The sequence below is a fragment of the Dipteris shenzhenensis genome, chromosome 21, assembly GCF_047967505.1.
Source record: "Dipteris shenzhenensis isolate YYH24624 ecotype China chromosome 21, Dip_SZ_1.0, whole genome shotgun sequence".
NCBI lineage: Eukaryota > Viridiplantae > Streptophyta > Polypodiopsida > Gleicheniales > Dipteridaceae > Dipteris > Dipteris shenzhenensis.
This window is the reverse complement of record NC_141616.1, coordinates 50,534,839-50,554,937: the sequence shown is the minus strand read 5'-3', so window position 1 is coordinate 50,554,937 and position 20,099 is coordinate 50,534,839. Positions and strand designations below refer to the sequence as shown.

At 45.4% G+C, this 20,099-nt stretch overlaps 1 protein-coding gene across 7 annotated transcripts in view; it reads right to left on the bottom strand.

The window, feature by feature from the left end:
- Positions 1-204: 204 nt before the first annotated feature.
- LOC147889017 (putative protein S-acyltransferase 22) overlaps positions 205-20,099 on the bottom strand; it is a 61,950-nt gene continuing 42,055 nt past the window's right edge. For all 7 annotated transcript variants that reach the window (XM_087393032.1, XM_087393037.1, XM_087393034.1 and 4 more), the window contains one exon: positions 205-1,286. In XM_087393032.1, coding sequence (XP_087249158.1) covers positions 477-1,286 — 810 coding nt within the window. In that variant the 3' untranslated portion in view covers positions 205-476. The remainder of the gene's footprint in view (positions 1,287-20,099) is intronic.

Sequence of the window (20,099 nt, the reverse complement as noted above, 5' to 3'; positions counted from 1 at the left end):
AGAGAGCAACTACAAATGTGCTGGCTTGAAAGATTAGTTGTTACTCAATTTTTGACTAGAAACAAAAATTATAATTTAAAACTTTGGACATGTAGCTCAACAATCAAACAAGTTTTTGTGGTGATACAGAAAAGTCACACAGATGGCACCAGTACGCTAGAAAATTGAATGAGTAAAAAAACAGCAGTCATAAGACCAGAACACTAATTTGATGGGCCAAGGATACAAATTAATTATTGTACAACTCAATGCATTGTTTAGATTCCTATCAGGAACACTAAAGCCTGCATGTAGGCATAACTGTCTCAATAATCATATTACAATTTTTCATTGTACGTTGGGGGGCCACAACCCTTCATGACTACTACTAGGGCTCTGGCCTGCCTCCCTTGCAGTTGCTTCATCCTATTATTACGGTCCAAGACACCTGCCAGTTGAGCTTGCATATCTTCATCCAGAATTATCATCAGGACACATCAGGGAGACTCTGTCTGGGAGGGAGATGAAACTATTTCATTGATGAGAAAAACCTGAGATGCTGTTGTCAGAGCCTCAGACGCATTAGGGAAAATCATATTACCTAGATGCCCAATGGCTGTTTCCTCTGCATCACTTTGATGTCCCTTCATGATTTGCAGGGTACCCCTGTCAGTGGCCATTGGAAACTGATTCGCACTGCTACCAGTGCTTTCACCCTCTGATGCTTCATAACCATCACTCTCTGTCCTTTGGAATCCCAATCCTGCAAATACGAGTGAAGAGGTTGTACTGTTCAAGTTTACAATGCTTGATCCACTATGCAGGGTCTCTACTATGGGATAGCTGTGCGAGATGTTACTTGAACAATCCATGCATGATTTTCCCTCGTCAGGAGACATATCTGACTCCAAAGTCATCTGAGGATCTCCTTGAATTGCAGAAATTTCGAGATGAACACAGACACTCTCCCCGAGCTGGTCATCTGCCTTCCATGATCCAGTGTTCAAGGCACCTGTAAAATCTTTAGGGGAAAGTCCCTGTTTTCCATGGAGATGATGAAAAACATCCCCATGAATTATTGGGCTATCTGGTGCGCTAATAAAATCATTTCTCCTTTCTCTAGGATATAAAATTGACGATTTAAGAGATCCTTCTACTGCTCCGGGCATATCAAGCTTCTCAATGGGTGTCAACCATGGGCTGGTGTTTACAACCTGCTTGATCTCTGTGCTTGCCTGATGTTTTTCTTTAGAGATAGTTGATTCAATGCCTGAGCCTTCCCTCGAAAAAGAAGGCATGATACTTTCCTGCATTTATATGATATGATCATTCATTTGAAACTTTAGAAAAGACGCCCACAAATAGTTGCATCAGAAGACCATTATGAAAAAATAAAATGAAATTTCCCAGCTTTACATTGTTGTAGAGCATTCCCAATCATTCAAGTCACAGGCTACAAGAAATTATATACTTGGACCATAAAGTTGCACTACCACATTGAAGTGTCTACTAGAAATGTAATGCTTTGCAGAAAACAACATCCTGAATTCTAAAGATTATAGTTGATTCCAAGAGGAATGGTGTAAATTTCAAAATTGAAACATGAAGTTATACAATAACACATTGAATTGTCTACTAAAATGCAATGCGCTCTAGAAAAAAACAGTATAGTTGATCTAGAAGAGGAATGGTTTAAGTTTTATAACAAAACTCAGGAAACAAATTGTAGCTCTGTGATGAACAGGCAAATATTTTAATGTTATTAAACATCAAAACCTGACAACAATTTGGTTCAATGTTAAATACCATCAACTCCACGACATAGCTAGTGCAAAAGGGTTCTCTAATGTGCAAAGATGTAACTCCACTTTGCCATGGAGTCCAGAGGACGATGGGGAACTCCGTAAGCTTCAAGATGCGACAAGAATCCGGAAGATGGAGAGTGGAGATATGTAAATAAATGTCTCGTATGGTTGTGTCCCTGGGGGGGTGGGGGGTAGAGCAGTTAGATTTTAAAGGGCTAAGGTGGGGTGTAAATGAAAAAAGAAATGTCTAGAGGATAAGGAAGTGGAAAATTCTAGAGAGAGGAGGTGAGCGTGAAGGGAGATCTCATGGCGCGGATGTAGAAGAACAGATTGAGTGATTGTTTTCTAGGAGTATCTCACGTCGAGACTCTCGGTGTACTATACAGACACAGTTTCATCAAATGGAAGGACAGTGCTGTTTTGGTCTCACCTCTCTCCTTCACCCCCACTTGCATCCTCTAATACAGTAGGAAATTCAGCGCCAAATTGGAAATCCATCATCATTTCAAGTGCGGTGAGCGTAAAAGCTCGAGGTCACAGAGGGAGGGGGAACCGTATAGCGTGAGCACGGAGGCTCCAAGTCATGGTGGGAGAGAGGAAATCGCAGCTCAAGGGCAAATGCTTTGACCAAACAGGAAGAGAAAGTCCCAGTGTTGAAGGCATCTACTGACTGATAGCAAAGAAAGGAAGGCAAATGAATTGCACGTGAAAGTAATCTTGGACCAAACAGAAGTGCACTGCCTCACGATCGATGTACATGGTGGTTTGTTGCTGAAAGAGGGACCTGCGTCACTCAAAAGCCTTCAAATTGGAAAGTCGGCTCACATATATGCACGAGCAGTTCCTCAAGGATTGCTGAGAAATGAAAGAGTGCAGGCTCTGAAGATCGATGGTATGGTAATCGGAAATCCCACTCCAAGTTATTAAATCGCTCGACAGTTGCGACGCCTGATGCATGAAGGAATCGTGGGGTAGGTGTGATCCTTCACACTGATTTTTAGGATTGACGGATTGGAAAGAAAGGACTGACAAGTGTGAGGCTGAGATAGGTCAGTGTGAAAAGAGCCATGTGGGAAGATTGTGGGAGGTATAAGCCCTTGAGAGAATCATGGGAGATATCAGGGAATATGCTTTGTGAATAAATAGTGGGAGGATTCTGTTTGGCAATGGAAATTATGGCAGGACGGCAAATGGCATTTCTGCAAATTCCAATTGGAATTTCATGGGAGCTTGAACATGCGTGAAAAGAGAGTGGTTTTTGGTGTTTTGAAGCCAGATTTAAAGAAGATTGTCAGAGATTTTGGTATATCACTTTGCACAATAAATACCATTATGAGGGCATTGACGCATCAGCAGTCGGGGGCATTAACGGAGGTCATTATCCAGCTCGAAACCATTACACAGTCAACAGTTTGAATGTGCGCAGCATGCTAAATGAGTCAGTTTGACTATTAAATTAGGTGATTCAGAAAGGGCTTTTGATGCAGACCGATGCCCTAACTTTTGAAATCATCATTGACCTGTTGGCACAAGTGAGTGTTTAATATCAAACGGGTGTTGCATGGTCAGTGGACCATCCCAAAGTTGCTGTGTTTGGTTGTTTGCAGAGGCCTTCAAGACTGCTTGACTTTGCTTTTGAGAACATCATGGATAGTAAACTAATGCCTATCTGAGATTGTGGGAAGACCACACGTGAATATATTTTCTGAGTTGCTTGGGGACAGTAGTGTGGAAAGATGGTGGAAGCTAAGTTGCATGAAACGTTTCCATGCAGGAAACCTCTGAGACTTGAAACCTATCCAAAACGCCACTTGGATGACTAGGAAATGGTGGGGGTAGACTGAGTTAAAAAAACATGGACACATATAGCTTTAGGAATTCTGCTGCAATACAGCAACATATGCACACACACAATTACTTTAGGCATCCTACCCAATATGGCTTCATACCTCGTCGCCATATTACTAATAACATTGCCAATGCTTATATTGGGATAGAATACGCAAAGTACACACAACAAGATGTGTTTCTGCTGCAAGTAAACATCGCCAAAGCATTTGACACTGTACAATGGGACTTTATATCTCAAACGATGCAGTGCTTGGGCTTTGGCGATAAAATTCAGTATGTTATATATTGATTATACTCGGACAATAAAGATGCCTTCAAAATATCTGATGACATTTCTGATCGCTGGGTTTTGCATCGATCAATGAGACAAGGATGCCCACTAAGCGCACTGCTACACGCAATAGCTACACATCCGATGCTTCGGTATATAGATTACCTTGTAGACACTGATGCCTTGCATGGATTAGACATATATGGCCAAAATCCCATGCTTGCACAAGCTTATATAGATGATTCCTTCTTCACACCCAAAAATACTGAGCAGGGTCTTTCACAACTCATGAGTGCTGGCTTGCAGGTAAATTTTCAAAAATTGAAGCTTCTGCATTTACATGCTAAAGACTGGCATTCTTCTCTATGGCCTGGTGAAATTGTATTGCCCAACCAGTTTGTTCTGCATATGGGTTATCCTTTTGGCTGGATGGTAACTCGTCCGCAACAAATAGGTTAGGTGCTTGAAAAGCTTTAAAAGAAGCTAGAATATTGGAAGCTGGCCAGCTGGCCACTTCATGTTCGTCTCCGAATCGTGCAATCCGTTTTAGTTGTGCTTACATACAGTTCTTCTTGCCTCTAGTGATGCTTACCAAGAAGGATATTCAATCTCTCATGTCCACCTCTTATGGAAACTTTTTGGCGCTCCAAGCATGGCCGTAAGAGCATTAGATTAATTTCTATGGAGCGCCTCTGCTCGCCAAAAATGCATGTTGGTCTGAACATTTTAAATACTCACATTCACGTTTTGGCACATAAGCGAAAGATGATGCTGGAATTTCCACAGGGTAACCAGCCATGGGCTGCTATGATGTGCCACTTGATTTCGAAGTTGACTACTTCCAGTTTTGGACACTGGCATCCAACTGAATGGGATTTTAATTTGGGCCACATTGAAGGAAAAGTTAAGTGTTGCCAGTACTAGGTGATCTAGTACTAATAAGTCTATGTGTGTGAGTCATGTGTGAGTGCCACGTGTCATCATGGGACTCATCCCATATGCACTAGGTGCTAGTGTGTGAGTGTGTAGCCTATATAAAGGCTTGTACTTCACTTGTCATGATATACTTGATGAATGAATGAAAGCCTTCTTCATGTCTTCATTTAAGCTTCATTTCCTCACACCCTAACCTTCTCTCTCTCTCTCCTAGCCTCTCCGCCCAACCTCCCTCCCTCCCCCACCCAGTCCTACGGGCTGTCTGTCCCTGTCATCCTGCTTCTTCAACATGTAATGAAATGTTTTCCTACTGTACAATTACGGTCAATGGGAACTAGGTCTAGCATTGGAGGGTGGACCCCCTTGCTTGGGGTTATGGGCATTAGTGACCCACAAGAGTGATGACCTCTCCTTGAGAGGGACATCTGGAAACCACACCCCACCTGAGTATCCAAACATGGGACCAATCAAATGCACAAATTGCATACTGACCTAGGAACCATTCAAGAGAATGTCCCCTGAGCTTTGGGTGTGGGCCTGGTAGCATGCCAAGAGTAATGGAGATACAAAATCAAACGATAAAAAAATGAGCTCAATATGACTCAATTATGACCTTAGAGTACGTCAGTAGATAGTCCAAGCTGTTAGGAACTTGTGGGTGCGATCAAAATTGAATTCTGATAACTTTGAAATTTTTAGGTTTTTGGGAGTGACACGTGGCAGACTGACACATGGAATCTGAGCTGGCAGGTCAGCATGCATGGCAAGCATGCAAGCCAAGTGTCTGGCTCCAAATCTGGTAGATTTGGGACAGGTTGTGGACTGTCCTCTTTGAGACTGCAGCCCACCAAAAATCTGGGACAAGTGTCCACCTTCCACTCTAGGCTTGGGGGGGGGGGGGAGGAGGGGGCTGAGCCTATAAAAGAAGGCCTCTCCCCTTCATTCCCTACATGAAGAAAATTCGTCACTTTTCTTCTCCCTCCTTTTGGTTGATGCAACAGAACCTCTCCAGCTCCTTGGGTGCAGCCATCTCCCCAGGCCATTCTCTCACCTCAGCAGCACTTTCTCTCTCTACATTAGCACACTCTCTCTCTATAGTTCCAAGCTCCAACCCCTCCTCTTCAGAAATCTGCCCCCTCTCAGCTCTTCTGGAACAGCAGCAGCATCCTCTCTCCTTCTCCTAGCCTAGAGCAGCCACAGCCCCTTTCTCTCTCCTGCTGCAGTCTTTCTCTCTCTACTGCAGAATTTCTCTCTCTACTGTTCCAGCCCCTTCCCCTTGCAAAAATCTGCCTTTCTCTGCACCTCTGAAACAGCAGCAGCTCCTCTCTTAGATCCCCTCCCTTGGGGTCAGTATTGGCACTCTCTCTCTCTACAGCTATCACTCCATAAAGGCTTTCTCTCTCTAGCCTACAGGCTGTTTTTCTGAGCTGTTCTCATTCCAGCCCCATTTCCACACTCTCCTCACCCAAGGGAGCTTCAGAGGCATCAAGGACTTCATCTACAAAAGGGTCAAGTCACGAAGGGAGTCTGTATTGTCAAGTTTATCTCATTTACAGCACTAATTCATGTTGTTTCTACTATCTTTCTAGAAACTAGTGCTTGCTTCTAATGTTGGATGTAAGTGGTGATTGTTGCAAGCTTCTTCCTTGTGGATTAGGCAAGCCAAGAGTTGAAACCTGAGCTTGGAATCCTCCTTTCTATTGTCTACCTTGTATATATGCTCTTGAGTCTTGTATCTAGGTCCTAGGCTTTCACTGAGTTCATCAGTTTGGAAGGTGCATTGCACCTTGGTCTTGTATCTCCATTTTCAAGAATAAAGTGAGCCTGGATAAGGGGGGGGGAAGGGGGGGGGGGACCGTCTTGGCCCCTCAATCATATTGCAATTTCCAATGATGTCACTTTGTGTTTAAGCTGTATAAGTCCTAATTACAGCTTAATTGCAATCTCTTAAGTTCAAGTATATGTGTTTGGCAACTGGCAATCATTTCATTCAAACGCCTCTGCAAAATCCATTGTCTGAACTGATAGAAAGCACCGAGTAGTTTACACTCCCCCCCCCCCGCCTACCTTCTCCCAACCCTGTGGGTTCTCCAAGTCGGGCAGGCTGTACCTCCGACGGACTGCTGGCTGCTGCACCAGCCTCCCTCAAGACCCTCGACTGATGCGGGATCTCTCCCAGCCCCATGGGCTGTCTCCTAGCCCCCGCGTGGACTCCTTGTCGCTGCACGACTGATTCCAGGCCACCGGGACACCTAGAGCAGCTGCGCCACCCACGCCACCTGTTTCGCCACCATGCGCCACCCCTGACCTCTGTTAGGTAGAGCAATGCAGGCCACAAGGGCCTGCGCAGACCGCACGAGCTACTAGGCCCCCCCCGTACCTAATGCTTGAGCTCAAGCCGCTCCAAGCCTGCCAACGTCAAGGGGCTGCCACCAAAACAGAGTACACAGGCCCCCTTACAGCCATCAAAACAGGGCCCATGTCTCCACTCCAACCCTATACCTCTGCTCCAACCAGCTCCTGACCTGCAAGAAATCAAGAATCAAATCAAGAAAGACTGTTATGGGCAGCCCTTAGGTGGTGGGCAGCCCAAAGAGTAGGAAAAAGCAGAAAAAAGCAGAAAAATCAGTAAAAAATACCAGAGAAAGGGGAGAGGCTATGGAAAGCTCACCCGATCAGAAAACTAGAGGGGACAAGGACAGAAAATACAGCATAATCTGGACCAAAGGGCAGAAAGTAGAAGATGGGAATGTCAAAGTATGCCATCCACTATCAAAGAGGTATGTAAGCTACAGGACGCTGAAATTGAATGCCTACAAAAGAAACTTGAAGAATGCAAGAAGGATGAGCTTTCAAACATACGTGCTCAGATGAATGATGCCATGGAGGGGTGGAAAGAAGAAATGCATGCAAAATGGGCAAAAGAAATTGGGAAAATGCAGATGGATATGATGTGGGTAATGGACGTGAAAAATAGTTTCCTTACATCCAAGATAGAGAGTTTGGAAGCTCAGGTGATTAGTCTTCAAGATGAGAATGCAGAATTGAAAGCAAAGACACGGAGATGAAGGGGAGCTTCAACCATCCCTACACGAGGAGCTGAATATCATCGAGGAACAAATGAGGCAGATCAAAGGGGCAAAGGGGACATCAGAAGAAGGATGCAGGATTATAAATGAACTGAAATCTGAGAATGAAAAACTCAGAAAACACTTGGCATCCGTGCAAGACACTATGAAGGGTAAACACGCTGAATTCGCCCAGAAAATCAAGAAAGGAGAGGCTGCAATTCTAGAATGGAGCAACGTGATCAAGAAAGTCACTGCAGTCCCCAAGAAAGAGTTCATTTCAGATGCTCTAGAGGAGGATAAAAGGAGAAAATGTAAATCCCTAAATGTCTTAGTCCGAGGCCTCACAGTAGGAGATACCCCTATGGCAGATGCAAATGCATTGTTCACCAAAATGGGTGTGAACCTGACATGTGAGACAGCTTGGAGAGTTGGTAAGCCCAATGCACCCACAAGGCCACTTGTGATGAAGCTACGAACAGCCATGGATAGGAAGACCCTCATGAGCACAAGGGTGACCTTGAAAGGAACCCGGATCTACCTGGACGATAACCTCAACCTCCTACAGCAAGAACACCGGAGGGAAGGTATGGTACACGTCATGGCAGCAAGAGAAGCAGGGAAATGGGCTGCATACAGAGATGGTAGAGTGATCATCTGAGAGAGAGGAGATCAAGACCGGGGGGAGAAGGAAGGAAAGGAAGAGAAAGAGGAGGGTGAATTGTGACGGTGCCGGACCAGAGGGACACAAAGTGGACTGAGACTTGCAGTGTGGAACTGCAATGGCACACTCTGTCTCCGAGAAACCACCTGGACCAGACCATACACTGACAAAGATATGGTCTTCTACACTGAGACACATGAGAGCCCCGAGAGAGGATTGCCCACCGTGACAGGATATACATGGGGGTCATCTCATAGGAAGGAGACGAGGAGAGACACTGGTGTGCAGGGTTCAAGGGGAGTGGCTATCCTCTTTAGATCACACATGAGACCTCTCATATCAATGGCACGGAGAGAGGAGCATGCGCGACACATGTGGATACGAGTCCAGCTACCAAGCGCACGACCGATTCTTATAGTAGTGTGCTATTTCCATCCAGATACCTCATCCTATGCACGTGAGGTCACCACAAAAGGGCACAGTCCATATGAGTCGATTCAAGATGATATCACCAAATTCTCCAGGCAAGGGGACATCCTTCTTCTTGGTGACTTCAATGCACGCACAGGTAATAGGCAGGTGGGCCTACTGGACTTTGTAACACATTCCCTCATAGTACCAGAATTAGATGTAGCTGAGCTCGAGATAGTGAGACATTCTGCAGATGCACCACACATAAAAGAGTATGGACAGCATCTACTTGAGCTAGGGGCTGTTCATGATTTGATCATTTATAATGGTCTACAGAGATGGCCATCATCTGGCAGTCTCACTTGTTTCCCGCATGGCGGAGGGACAAGCACAGTGGACTACCTCTTGGGTCCCCTTACCTTTACCTCACGGATAGACGACTTCATTGTGCCCCCTCCCCCACTCGGGGCTGATCACTCGTACCTAGCCTTTTGTATCTCTACCACTATGCCAACCACAAAGAGGGTCCCCCCTGCACGCACTCGTGTACAGGTTCACTTTGATCGCACCCTGGACCCCATCTATGTGAGCAACTTGGCGAAGGGACTTCCAGCCCTACTACTTGGAGATGCTGTAGACCTCACCCACACCTCAGACACCCTTTCCACGGTAGTCTGGGACGCAGCCATCAAGTCTTTCCCCATGACTCGATCTGCACGTGCCTCACTAGGGAAGATGCCACAAAATCCCTGGTATGATGATGAGTGCAGAGAGATGAGAGCTCACCTCACACGCAAGCTAGCCCTTGGCCACTTGACATCACCCGAGGCACAATGGATTTCACGACGACTGACACGTCGTAAGCGACGGGCCTTCCTCATCCATAGAATGGACGAAGTGATCAATTCATTTCGAGAGGGGATCCCACCATTGGATGGGGGCTTCTATTGGAGGGGAAGCCACCTACACCCATCACAGACCCAAGTGTTTGGCACACTTATGCATGCACTCTTTATGATGTCCTAATGCAAACACCACCTAATATGTCCACTATGCCCCGGCCTACCACTTGCCACTTGTTCACTGCACAGAATGTGCGGGCTGCACTCATCCGGCTTCTTAACTGGAGAGCATAGGACCATGAGGGACTACGGACTGAGCACTTTGATCATGGACAGGATGTCTTGGCTCCGGTACTAGCACAGATGTTCAACCACGCCTAATGTCACGGCTTCCCACCCTCATGGAGTACCACCACCATAGTACCGATACACAAAGCAGGCGACGCCATGGATACTGGGAACTATCGCACTCTCATGATTGGCCACACGCTGGCCAAGATCTATGGATCGATACTGGAGAGGGAGATCAATAGTCATACAGAGGCACATGGGCAACGTGCTTTAGGACAGGCAAGCTTCCGAAGACAGCACTACACTCTAGACAACATCTTCACCTTGAGGGCTATCATTGAGGAGGCGAGGTCGAGACGCCATAAAGCCTACGCTTGTTTTGTAGACTTTCGGAAGGCCTTCGACATTGTCCCGCGATCCCACATGATCAAGAGACTACAGGATATGCAGATTCCAAAGGTTTTGATCTGGGGAGTGGTGAGCCTATACGAGTCCGTTAGAGGGAGAGTTCGTGCCCCAGGAGGCCTATCAGACTGGATTGAGAGCACGATCAGAGTAAAGCAAGGGTGCCCTCTCTCACTGACTCTCTTCGAACTCTACATTGATGAGATTACATCTTTCATAGACCGCATAGGAGGCGAGGGAGCACCACTAGCAGACTTGATGATACAGATTCTATTATATGCGGATGACATAGTCCTCCTATCATCTTCGACAGAGGGACTACAGAGAAGAGTTGTTCTGCAGAGAGAGAGACCTGATGGCTAACCTTGGGAAGACCAAGGTCATGATCTTCAACCCCTCCTACACAATGCTTCACCGGCATAGCTTTTACATACCAGAGTCAGCCAGTGGAGATTGTGCAGTCCTACACATACTCGGGTGCAATCTTCACAGGGCCAATTTTTACGATGACCCACGCAGCCAGAGCACGACTCACGAGGGCATGGTGCCTTGGCCCGACTAGAGCGACAGTGCTTCCAGGCGCACTTCCAGGATCCACCGACGAAGTGTTGGCTTTTCGACACTAGTGTGAAGCCGACCGCCATGTATGCGGCACTGTTTTTGAGGTGTGATATGTCAGCAGCAGAGTGGAAGAGATTAGGATGATTCGGAGTAAGCCCTCGGTCCTCCATCAGATAGTACAGGCAGAGTTTGCCATGACCCCTCTCCAGGTTGATGCCATCTTTCAAACAGTGACTTTCCTCCACAGAGTTTGGGACCTACCTCGTGAGAGACTTCCGAGATTGGCACTAGAGTCCTCCACACGACTATCTGAGAGTGGGGCAGCTACCGCATGGTTTGCACGCACCACCGCATGGTTCGCCAGTCACGAGATTCAAATGGATCGGCTTCCCCCGTTTCAGTATAGCATGGATGCCCCGCTCGAGTCGATCCCACGAGATGAGATTAACCGCATCATACGGTTAGATCTCCTCCAGCTCCACACATCTTGCACTTTGGGGGGGGGGGGGGACCAAGAGTTCCCCACCAAGACCTAGCTCTACTATGACCATTTTCTGAGAGTATCGAAAGATGAGCTCATCATCAGACCTCAATATTTCGACGACAGAGGAGTCTCACACGCACTGAGGATTGCCATCGGACAGATGCGGGTCTCGTCCCATCAACTGAGGATCGAGACAGGGAGAGCTGCACGCATACCCAGAGAGCAACGGACTTGCAGGTTGTGCACGATGGGGACGGTCGAGATAGAGGAGCACTTTTTGTGTGTTTGCCCAACCTACTATGAGATCAGAGGGCGCTACCACTGCATTTTTCAAGAGGGATACGGCTTTGGCCCTCTCTCACGATTGATCCACTTCCAGGACTACCTGATGGAGATGCGACGACACAAGGAGATACTACTACGACATATCAGAGAACAGGAGGATGGGACCACCGCACCACAGGGTACTGAGGTAGATTGAGCGCAGAGACAGGTCACAAATTTCTATGCATTTGACTCGGCCCCAAGGCACTCTGGGACGGAGGACGAGGAGCTAGTTGACATGAGAGATATATGGAACAGCGGAGGTAGCCGACATAGCATTGCCAGACGAGGGGGACACAGACCGTACACGGCGCAACAAACGACCAGAGCACACATGATCGAGATTCGACCTATCTCAGCTCTCCCTAAGGGAGATCAACCGCGAGGCGAGGCATCACTCTTGACATAGCCCATCGGATCCAGAGATCGAGGAGACCACGTTCTCCACCACCACGGGAGACATCGCGACAAATGCAGATACGTGAGCTCTTTGCATCTCATCAAAGAGTCATCATGGAGCCTGGATACATACGGCCGGTCCAGGCACTTGGGACTCTAGCTCTGAGCACTTGATATCTTCATGTCACTCTCATTTTGCATTTATACTTTGCTATTCTACCTTGTACTAGTATAGTATCTTAGTACTCAGCAAGGGCCTTAGTGAGCCCTTTGCACCGGCCCACACTGGTCTGTATGAGCTACTTGATTCCGTACTTTGTCCCATAGGCCCGCGAGGCCTTCCGCGGACGTTAATATTTCTTTCTTTCTTTCTTTCTTTCTCTCCACCATGTTTCTAACATGGTATCAAAGCAAGTCAGTCCTGCCCTAATCCGCCTTGCCACGTCATCATCCTTTCGGCCCTAGCCCTAATTTCGTCTATGCTGCCTCCTCTCAGTCGCCTCATTTCCGCCTCTATTATGCCTCCTCCTTGTAGTCATTAGTCTCTATTTTCGCCTTCTCCATAGCCAGCCACCCTTTCATTCCTTCCTCCCTCCATTGCCGCCTCTTTCCTCATAGCTAGACGCCTTCATTTGAGTCCCTCTACAGCTGCTACAACAGAGCCAACGGCCTATTCGAGGTTTTGAGGTTATTTCCGACTTGTTCTGAGGCTGCTGCTGCATAACCACCTTCAATAGAGGCATTTTTGAGTTGCTTTGGGCCCTTCAACACATCTACATTAGCTGTCTTCTGCATCAGATAACTGCTATAGCATTCGGAGCTGTTCTGGGGAGCCAACTTTCCCTTCAGACACCTGCTGTTCCGTTTTGGTACAACCACACCCGTGTTGAAGCACCTCGGTGTACTTTGGACTATTCTGCTGAGCTGCTTTACAAATTTTGAGGAATATCTTTGCTGCTCTCAGATTCGGGTTCATATTTGGGGCATCTCTAGGCATTTATATCCGTTCTTTTGCACACAAGGAGATTGTTGGTTTTCATCTCAACTTGCTTCCTGCCTTCACAAAGTCCTCTTCAATCATGACTTCCTCATCTTCACGTTCTATCCTTCTGGAGAAGTCTAAGGGGAAAGGTTTTCCCACATGGCAAACCAAAATGCAGCTGCTCCTTATGCATGAAGGTGTTTGGGATGTTGTTAAGGATGACCAAGTTGACTTACTTGATCAACAACATCAAAGGATTTGGAAGCAGTAGAATGCTAAAGCCATTTCCCTCATTGGTCTTTGCTTGACCGACTCGCTCATCCATCATGTGGATTTCAAGTCAACAGCTAAGCAGATTTGGAGTCGCCTCGAGACCTTGTTTGGTAATAAAATCACCAACTCCAAAGTCTTTCTAAAGCTCAAGTTTTATGATATGAAAATGGAAGAGAGTGATGAGTTGAGTGATCATCTAGCCCGGTTTCAATCTCTTGTTCAACAGCTCTCAAGTTTGAAAAGTGTACCTGATGATAAAGATAAGATGGTTGTCCTTATGAAGAGAATGCATGGAATTTCTTGCTTTGAGCACACTCTTTAAGTCCTTCGTCTTGCCACTACCACGTTTGATGATATGGTGGAACTCCTCATTGAGAAGGACCGTCACAATAAGGAAGCCGCTCTTGCCTCTCTTGTTAATCATGCATTTGCTTCCAATAAATGGAAGACTAACAAGAACATATTTGCAGGTTTTGCAAGAGGAAAGGACACATTGAAGCCCATGCTTCAAGAAGAAAGAACAAGAATAAGAGAAGCATCATGCGAATCTTTTGGATGAAGAACAAGCTGAACCTGAAGAGCCCCTAGAGCAAAGGTTCACGGCCTCTCTCTTGACGACGAGGATCCATTTGACTAGGGTTGGGCTTTCTAGGCCCCTATGCTATGTGTGTTTGTGTTGAGTCAAATAAACGTTCTCACCCTTGAGTTGTCCCTCTAAAGTGAATGTATTTGGAGTCAATAAGAAATACTCTGTCCTGGGTTGTCCCCCAAAAATGATTGTCTGCTTTTTTTTTTTAACTTTAAACTTTGGTTCGACGGTATTGACCACCCAGTTCAAAGTAAGGGGGATGACGAGTGATGGTTTGCCCTTGCCGGTCGCAAGCTGACTAAGAAGTCACTATCACACCGGAGGTGTTGGTGGATAATTGGACTTACTCTTTGCGGTATTGCAGTGGAGGGGGGATCGGTCTTCTCTTTGCGTGTTGAGTCTCTCACTCTTTGCTCTGAAGGGGGTTGTTGGAGATATCATAGCCAAACAGTGTGGTTGTGTGAAGTATTGGTGTGTAGTACTACGTGATCTGGTGCTAGTCTATGTGTGTGAGTGCCACATGTCATCGTGGGACTTATCCCATATGCAGTCGGTGCTAGTGTGTGAGTGTGTAGCCTATATAAAGACTTCACTTGTCATGATATAGCCTTCTTCATGTCTTCATTCAAGCTTCATTTCCTCACACCCTCTCTCTTCACCATGTTTCTAACAAATCCAAACAGCCAAAATAGCCTACCAAAGACGCAGTTGGAAAGCGATCCTGCAAGATCCTCTCCAAAAAATAAGAAAATCTCGTGACTCTTTGACAATGCCAAAATATATGAGCCACCATTCCCGAGCAACTAAGCATCAATGACACGTAGGTGGCCCAATATGCCTTCGAGCCACAAGTGCGCGAAAAGGAAAAACACCCACAACTATCCTCCAATGAAAAACCTGTTGGCGAAGAGGGAGTTTCCAATTCCAGAGGTGACGCAGTCTACCCCTCCACCACCTTGCATTGCGCCTCATATTGCCCGTACTGTAATCCAAGGGAGAGGCAAGAGAACCCAGTATATATTGGCAACTGTGTTTGAGAAGTCAAAAAAAGAGGATGCCAAGCATTGAAGTCTGAAACAAGCACCCAATCCCGAGGGTGATCTCGAAGCTAAATGAGGGGTACAGGCTGAAAATCTTGAAGCATTTGAGAAAGCAAACGCCAATAGGGATGATAATGCATACCCAGAGCAAAACGACGAGCCGCCACTACAAAGGGCATCACCGAACCTGTGTCATCGAATACATCTACCACAAAACAAATCCCCCTCATTGTACACACACCCACACACACACACACACATACATTTCTCTCTCTCACACACACATACGCACACAAACAAACACTTTTTTTTTCCGTAAAAGAACCTTTCATTAAGAAGAGTGAGATAGCTACTACTCAAATGCTAAAAAAAGTTGAAAAGAAAACATACTATAGTTGCACTAAAGATTAACTAGTACACAAACACACACACTTTTATAGATTCCCTTGGAGCTGAACACCTACGACATATAGCTGGAGCAATACATCTGCATGATAAAAGCTGTCCAGACGGAATAACCCCCAGCAGAACACGCCATAGAAAGACATATTGTTGTACAAGGACCTTGGACAGCCAAATCTGTTTCAATCTTTTTCGCCACCATTTGACCGGACGATGCAAACACCAAATTTGCTTAGCCCTGTATGACGCCTACGATGGAGGCAACATAACTTTATATAAACATGAGATTGTAATATGAGACAACTTCAAAGGACAAATGGACGAGTGTACTGGAACAAGAGTCCAATCCTAAAGCATGTCTTGAAGTTCTAAAGGCGGTACTATCTGAAATGATTGAAGCATCCGAGTAATGACCTACCATACAGGACGGTAATGCATTCCTAAACCATATTTTCAAGCAAACAAAGGGAAGGATAAAAGAGTGACATCATCATGAATGACATCTGCCATAGAGGAAATCCCTGTTAAATTAAAAAGATACAAGCGTATAGGCTCCTGCAAGGCCAAAGGCTGAGAAAAACCCGTGACCAGTGGATGCTCTCAGCTCTCAAAGAGTTACCTTGTAATGAGTCCCGACATGCCAAGCCAGATGCGAGAGAATATGTTTCCAATCCAAAAACATTTGAGTAACAATAGGGCAACCTTTGACCGTGCCTTCAATACTGTCCAACAGAAAATCCCATTGAGTGGGTCATCAATAGCTAAAAGCAGTAGTAGTAAGTTGAAGAAGTAAGTAGCGCATCATAGCAGCCCAAGGGTGATTACCATGCAGAAACTGTAACATATTTTTCCTTTATGGGCTAGAATGTGCACATGAATGTTGCGAATATTTAAACCACCATGCATTTTTGGCAAACATAACCGCCGTTGTACTGGAAGCAAGTGCAAGCTTTTCCGGCCATGCTTTGAACGCATAAGATTTCCATGATGACAAACATAAAGGATGTAAGATTCTCCTTGGTAAAAAAGATCAGTGGTTGGCAGATAAAATTGAATGTAGGCCACCAAAATAGATTAAACAACTATGAGCCAGACATGCAAAGGCCAAGCCGCTAACTTCCAATATTTCAATTTTTTCCTTAGTTTGACAAGAATCCAATCAATCTGTTGACCACGAGAAATTGACCAACCCAGAGGATAACCAAGGTGACGTACCAACTAATTGGGTGGGACAATTTCTCCTGGCCATACCATACGATACCAATCTTTAGAATGCAAGGGCAACAGACGAGATTTCTGAAAATTGACATGAAGGCCAACAGCGAGGCCATACAGTAAGAGAGCCCGCATAAGTGAAGAAAGGTTCCTTTCAGTATTTTGTGGCACAAACAAGGAATCATCTGCATAAGCCTGAGCCACTAAAGGACGACTTCCAGGAATATCCAAGCCATGTAACATGTCAATTGCCACCAAATGGTCAATGTATTGAAGCATAACATGCATGGCGATAGCATATAGAATAGCACTAAGAGGACAGCCCTGGCAGACTGAACAACGGAGTGTCCAAGTTTCAGCAATATCCCCAAACAAGATGCATGCAACTTTACTGTCATTGTAAAGCCAAAAGATGATATGCTGCAATTTCTGACCAAAGCCTAGAGCTCGCATGGTCTGAGCAATAAAATCCCATTGGATGATGTCAAAAGCCTTTGCAATAGCTACTTGCAACAAGAGAACATCTTGTTCAATATTGCATTGCAAACAATGTTTAGCCTGGCATAAAATCTGATTTTCTTCCATAGAAAGATTTCTAATATGACTCACCTCAATCAAGGATTGAAACATATGTTTGGCATGAGCAAAATTCTCTCTCAAAGTCTTCATGTAAGATTCACCATAGTTACGAATAACCGCTTGCATTCTATCAATGAAAGCTTCCCAAGCATAGTCAATGCCAAAGCGAGACTATTGTGACAAGGGGTGGACAGCCTCAAAGACCATGGCCTTGTATGCATCATGCACCAAATAACTATTATTGACAATGAGTAGTCTTCTTTGCGTAAGCCGATCATCAGGCATGTCATGAAGAGAGATCCTCAACCACAAAGGGGCATGATCAGAATGCATAAAAGCATAATCCACCCATAATTTAGCAGTAAGACAATCATAGTACTGAGGATTAACCTTGTACCAACGATCTAGACGAGCCAAGGCTGAGCTGAAGTAACAGATTCGACCAATGATGGCGCTCAAAAGACAACACGAGTATGGCTAGAAGTATTATCACCTTGCTGAGGAGCATTATTAAAATCCCCACAAATAAAGGCATATTGTCGCCATGGATAAGCTTGCATATCAGCCCAAATTAAACCCCTACTGGAGAGGATTGAGGTGCATAAACCGAGGCAAATTCAAAATTTTCACCTTGAATGAGACGCTGTATAATCAGCCATCTGCCTTGGCTATCATTGAGAGCAACAACTGGCTGAAACTCATGTTTCACCAAGAAACCCACACCCAAAAAAGAGTGCTCACCCGCATAAAATATGCCATACCCAGCAAAGTGCCCATAGTGATCAGCATACATATGCTGGTTATGCTCTTGAAATGCCACTATGTCAGGCTGTCATTGAATGAGATAACCCTAGACAAGTTTCCATTTCCTGACAGCATATTTACAGAATATGTACAGCGTAAAGCCAAAAGTATGAAGTCTGCATTTCAAACTCAGGATCCGGCCCACAACCCTCAGAAGAAGCAAGTGTCTGTGGAGAAGACAAAAGACCCGTAATTTCTTCTTCAGGAAAGAGGGAGCGATTTGCTGTCACAGCAGCCCAAGTAATACCAGTTCCAGAATTTTCTTCAAGAGTATGTCCATTTGACGATGAACCATTCATTCCATGTACGAGGAGGGAGAGGTCTCCGTGCTGTCACAGTTTTTCTTGGACTCTGCCAAGCTTCCTGCAATGTTTTTTCTTTTAGTTTCGATTGAGAAGTAGAAGGCATATAAGAAGAAGCATTGCCATTGGAGACAATGGGAGCTTTCCCCTTATCCTGGGCTGCACTAACAAGCTTATTGGACATAATTTTAGCCGCTGAAGAGCCACCAATATCCTTATGTTGCATCTCGTGGCATTTTGTGTAAAACCAGGTGGCATTGGGAGGCCATGTGTCCCCATTTTTACATTCAAAGCAAGCACCTGCAAATAACCCCCATTTGAGCTTATAAAATGCACTTCCAATAGCAACATGCTTCGTAACAGAATAGGATTCAAGAGTGGGATTATCAGTATCCCAAAGGATGCAAAATCTATTTGAATTCCTATTTGGCCTAGGTGGACAAACCACATTTCCCAAAGAAGGTGTAATTTTTTACAAAAACAAAGCCAAGCATAGAGGAAAATCAACCACCTCCACCGACACCGGACAACAATGGAAAATCAATGCCTGATAATCCCTGGTGGGTGACCATGGCAAAACATGAACCACCTGTTGCCCATAAAAAAGCAGAGAATGTTCAAGGAGCATTTGTTTATGCTGCTCATCAACCATAATAACTTCAAAAAATCCTCGAGTTGCATAATGTACTTAACGAACAAAACAACCACCCAGTGTTCTGGTCAACCAGTTACCGACATCTACTGCAATCGGAATATGACCCGGGAAAAAGATGATGATAGCATGCTTTACATATTCGTGCATGGGATCTACTATATCATCAACCTCCACAATGATCCCAACTGTGGGTGCAGAATCTTTCCAATCCTTGCGGGTATCTTCAAAACCCTTAGAGGCATGCACGGGGTCATTCTGACCCGAGTCCTACTTTTGTTTCTTGTGAGAGTAAATCTTCATTGAAGTCATGTAGTAGAAATGAGATAAACACAAAGGAGAAGACAAGAAGACAAGCCTACGAACAAAGAAAGCAACACAGAGCAAAAAGGTGTGGACAGAAAAAGAAACTGAACCACGTAGTAGACAACAAAGAAAACAAATAGATAGGAATGAAAGAGGGAGCAAAGGCAAGCAGCATCGTGACCAAAGAAAGGGAAAAAGAGGCGACCAGCAGCAAGACGAGGGAGCAGAGGACTATGGCGACTAGCAGCAAAGGCCCACGTCCAACCAGAAGAGATCGTGCAAGCCGTACAGCAAGTACAAAACTGTACAAAACAATTATGTACAAGTACGAGTGGAAACAAGGCATCAAGGGAGCCACGAACTCAAAACGAGGGGTGTAGGAGCTTGTACGGCGAAGCAGGACAGCATTGAACAAAACCGAGACCTAGAAGGGACTCCCGAAAGGCCTGGAGACCCTAAACGTGCACGCTACAACAAGAGAATGCCATAGCAGAGCTCCACCACACACCCCACAACACACATTTTTTTAAAGGTGAAATAAATTTTGCATTAAGAAAGCAATTACATTCATACGTGGTACAGCTACTACTCAAACTAAAAACAGTAATGAAAAACTTCTAACTAGGCCTAAGGAAGGTTTCCAAAGGAATGAGCATCCTGCACA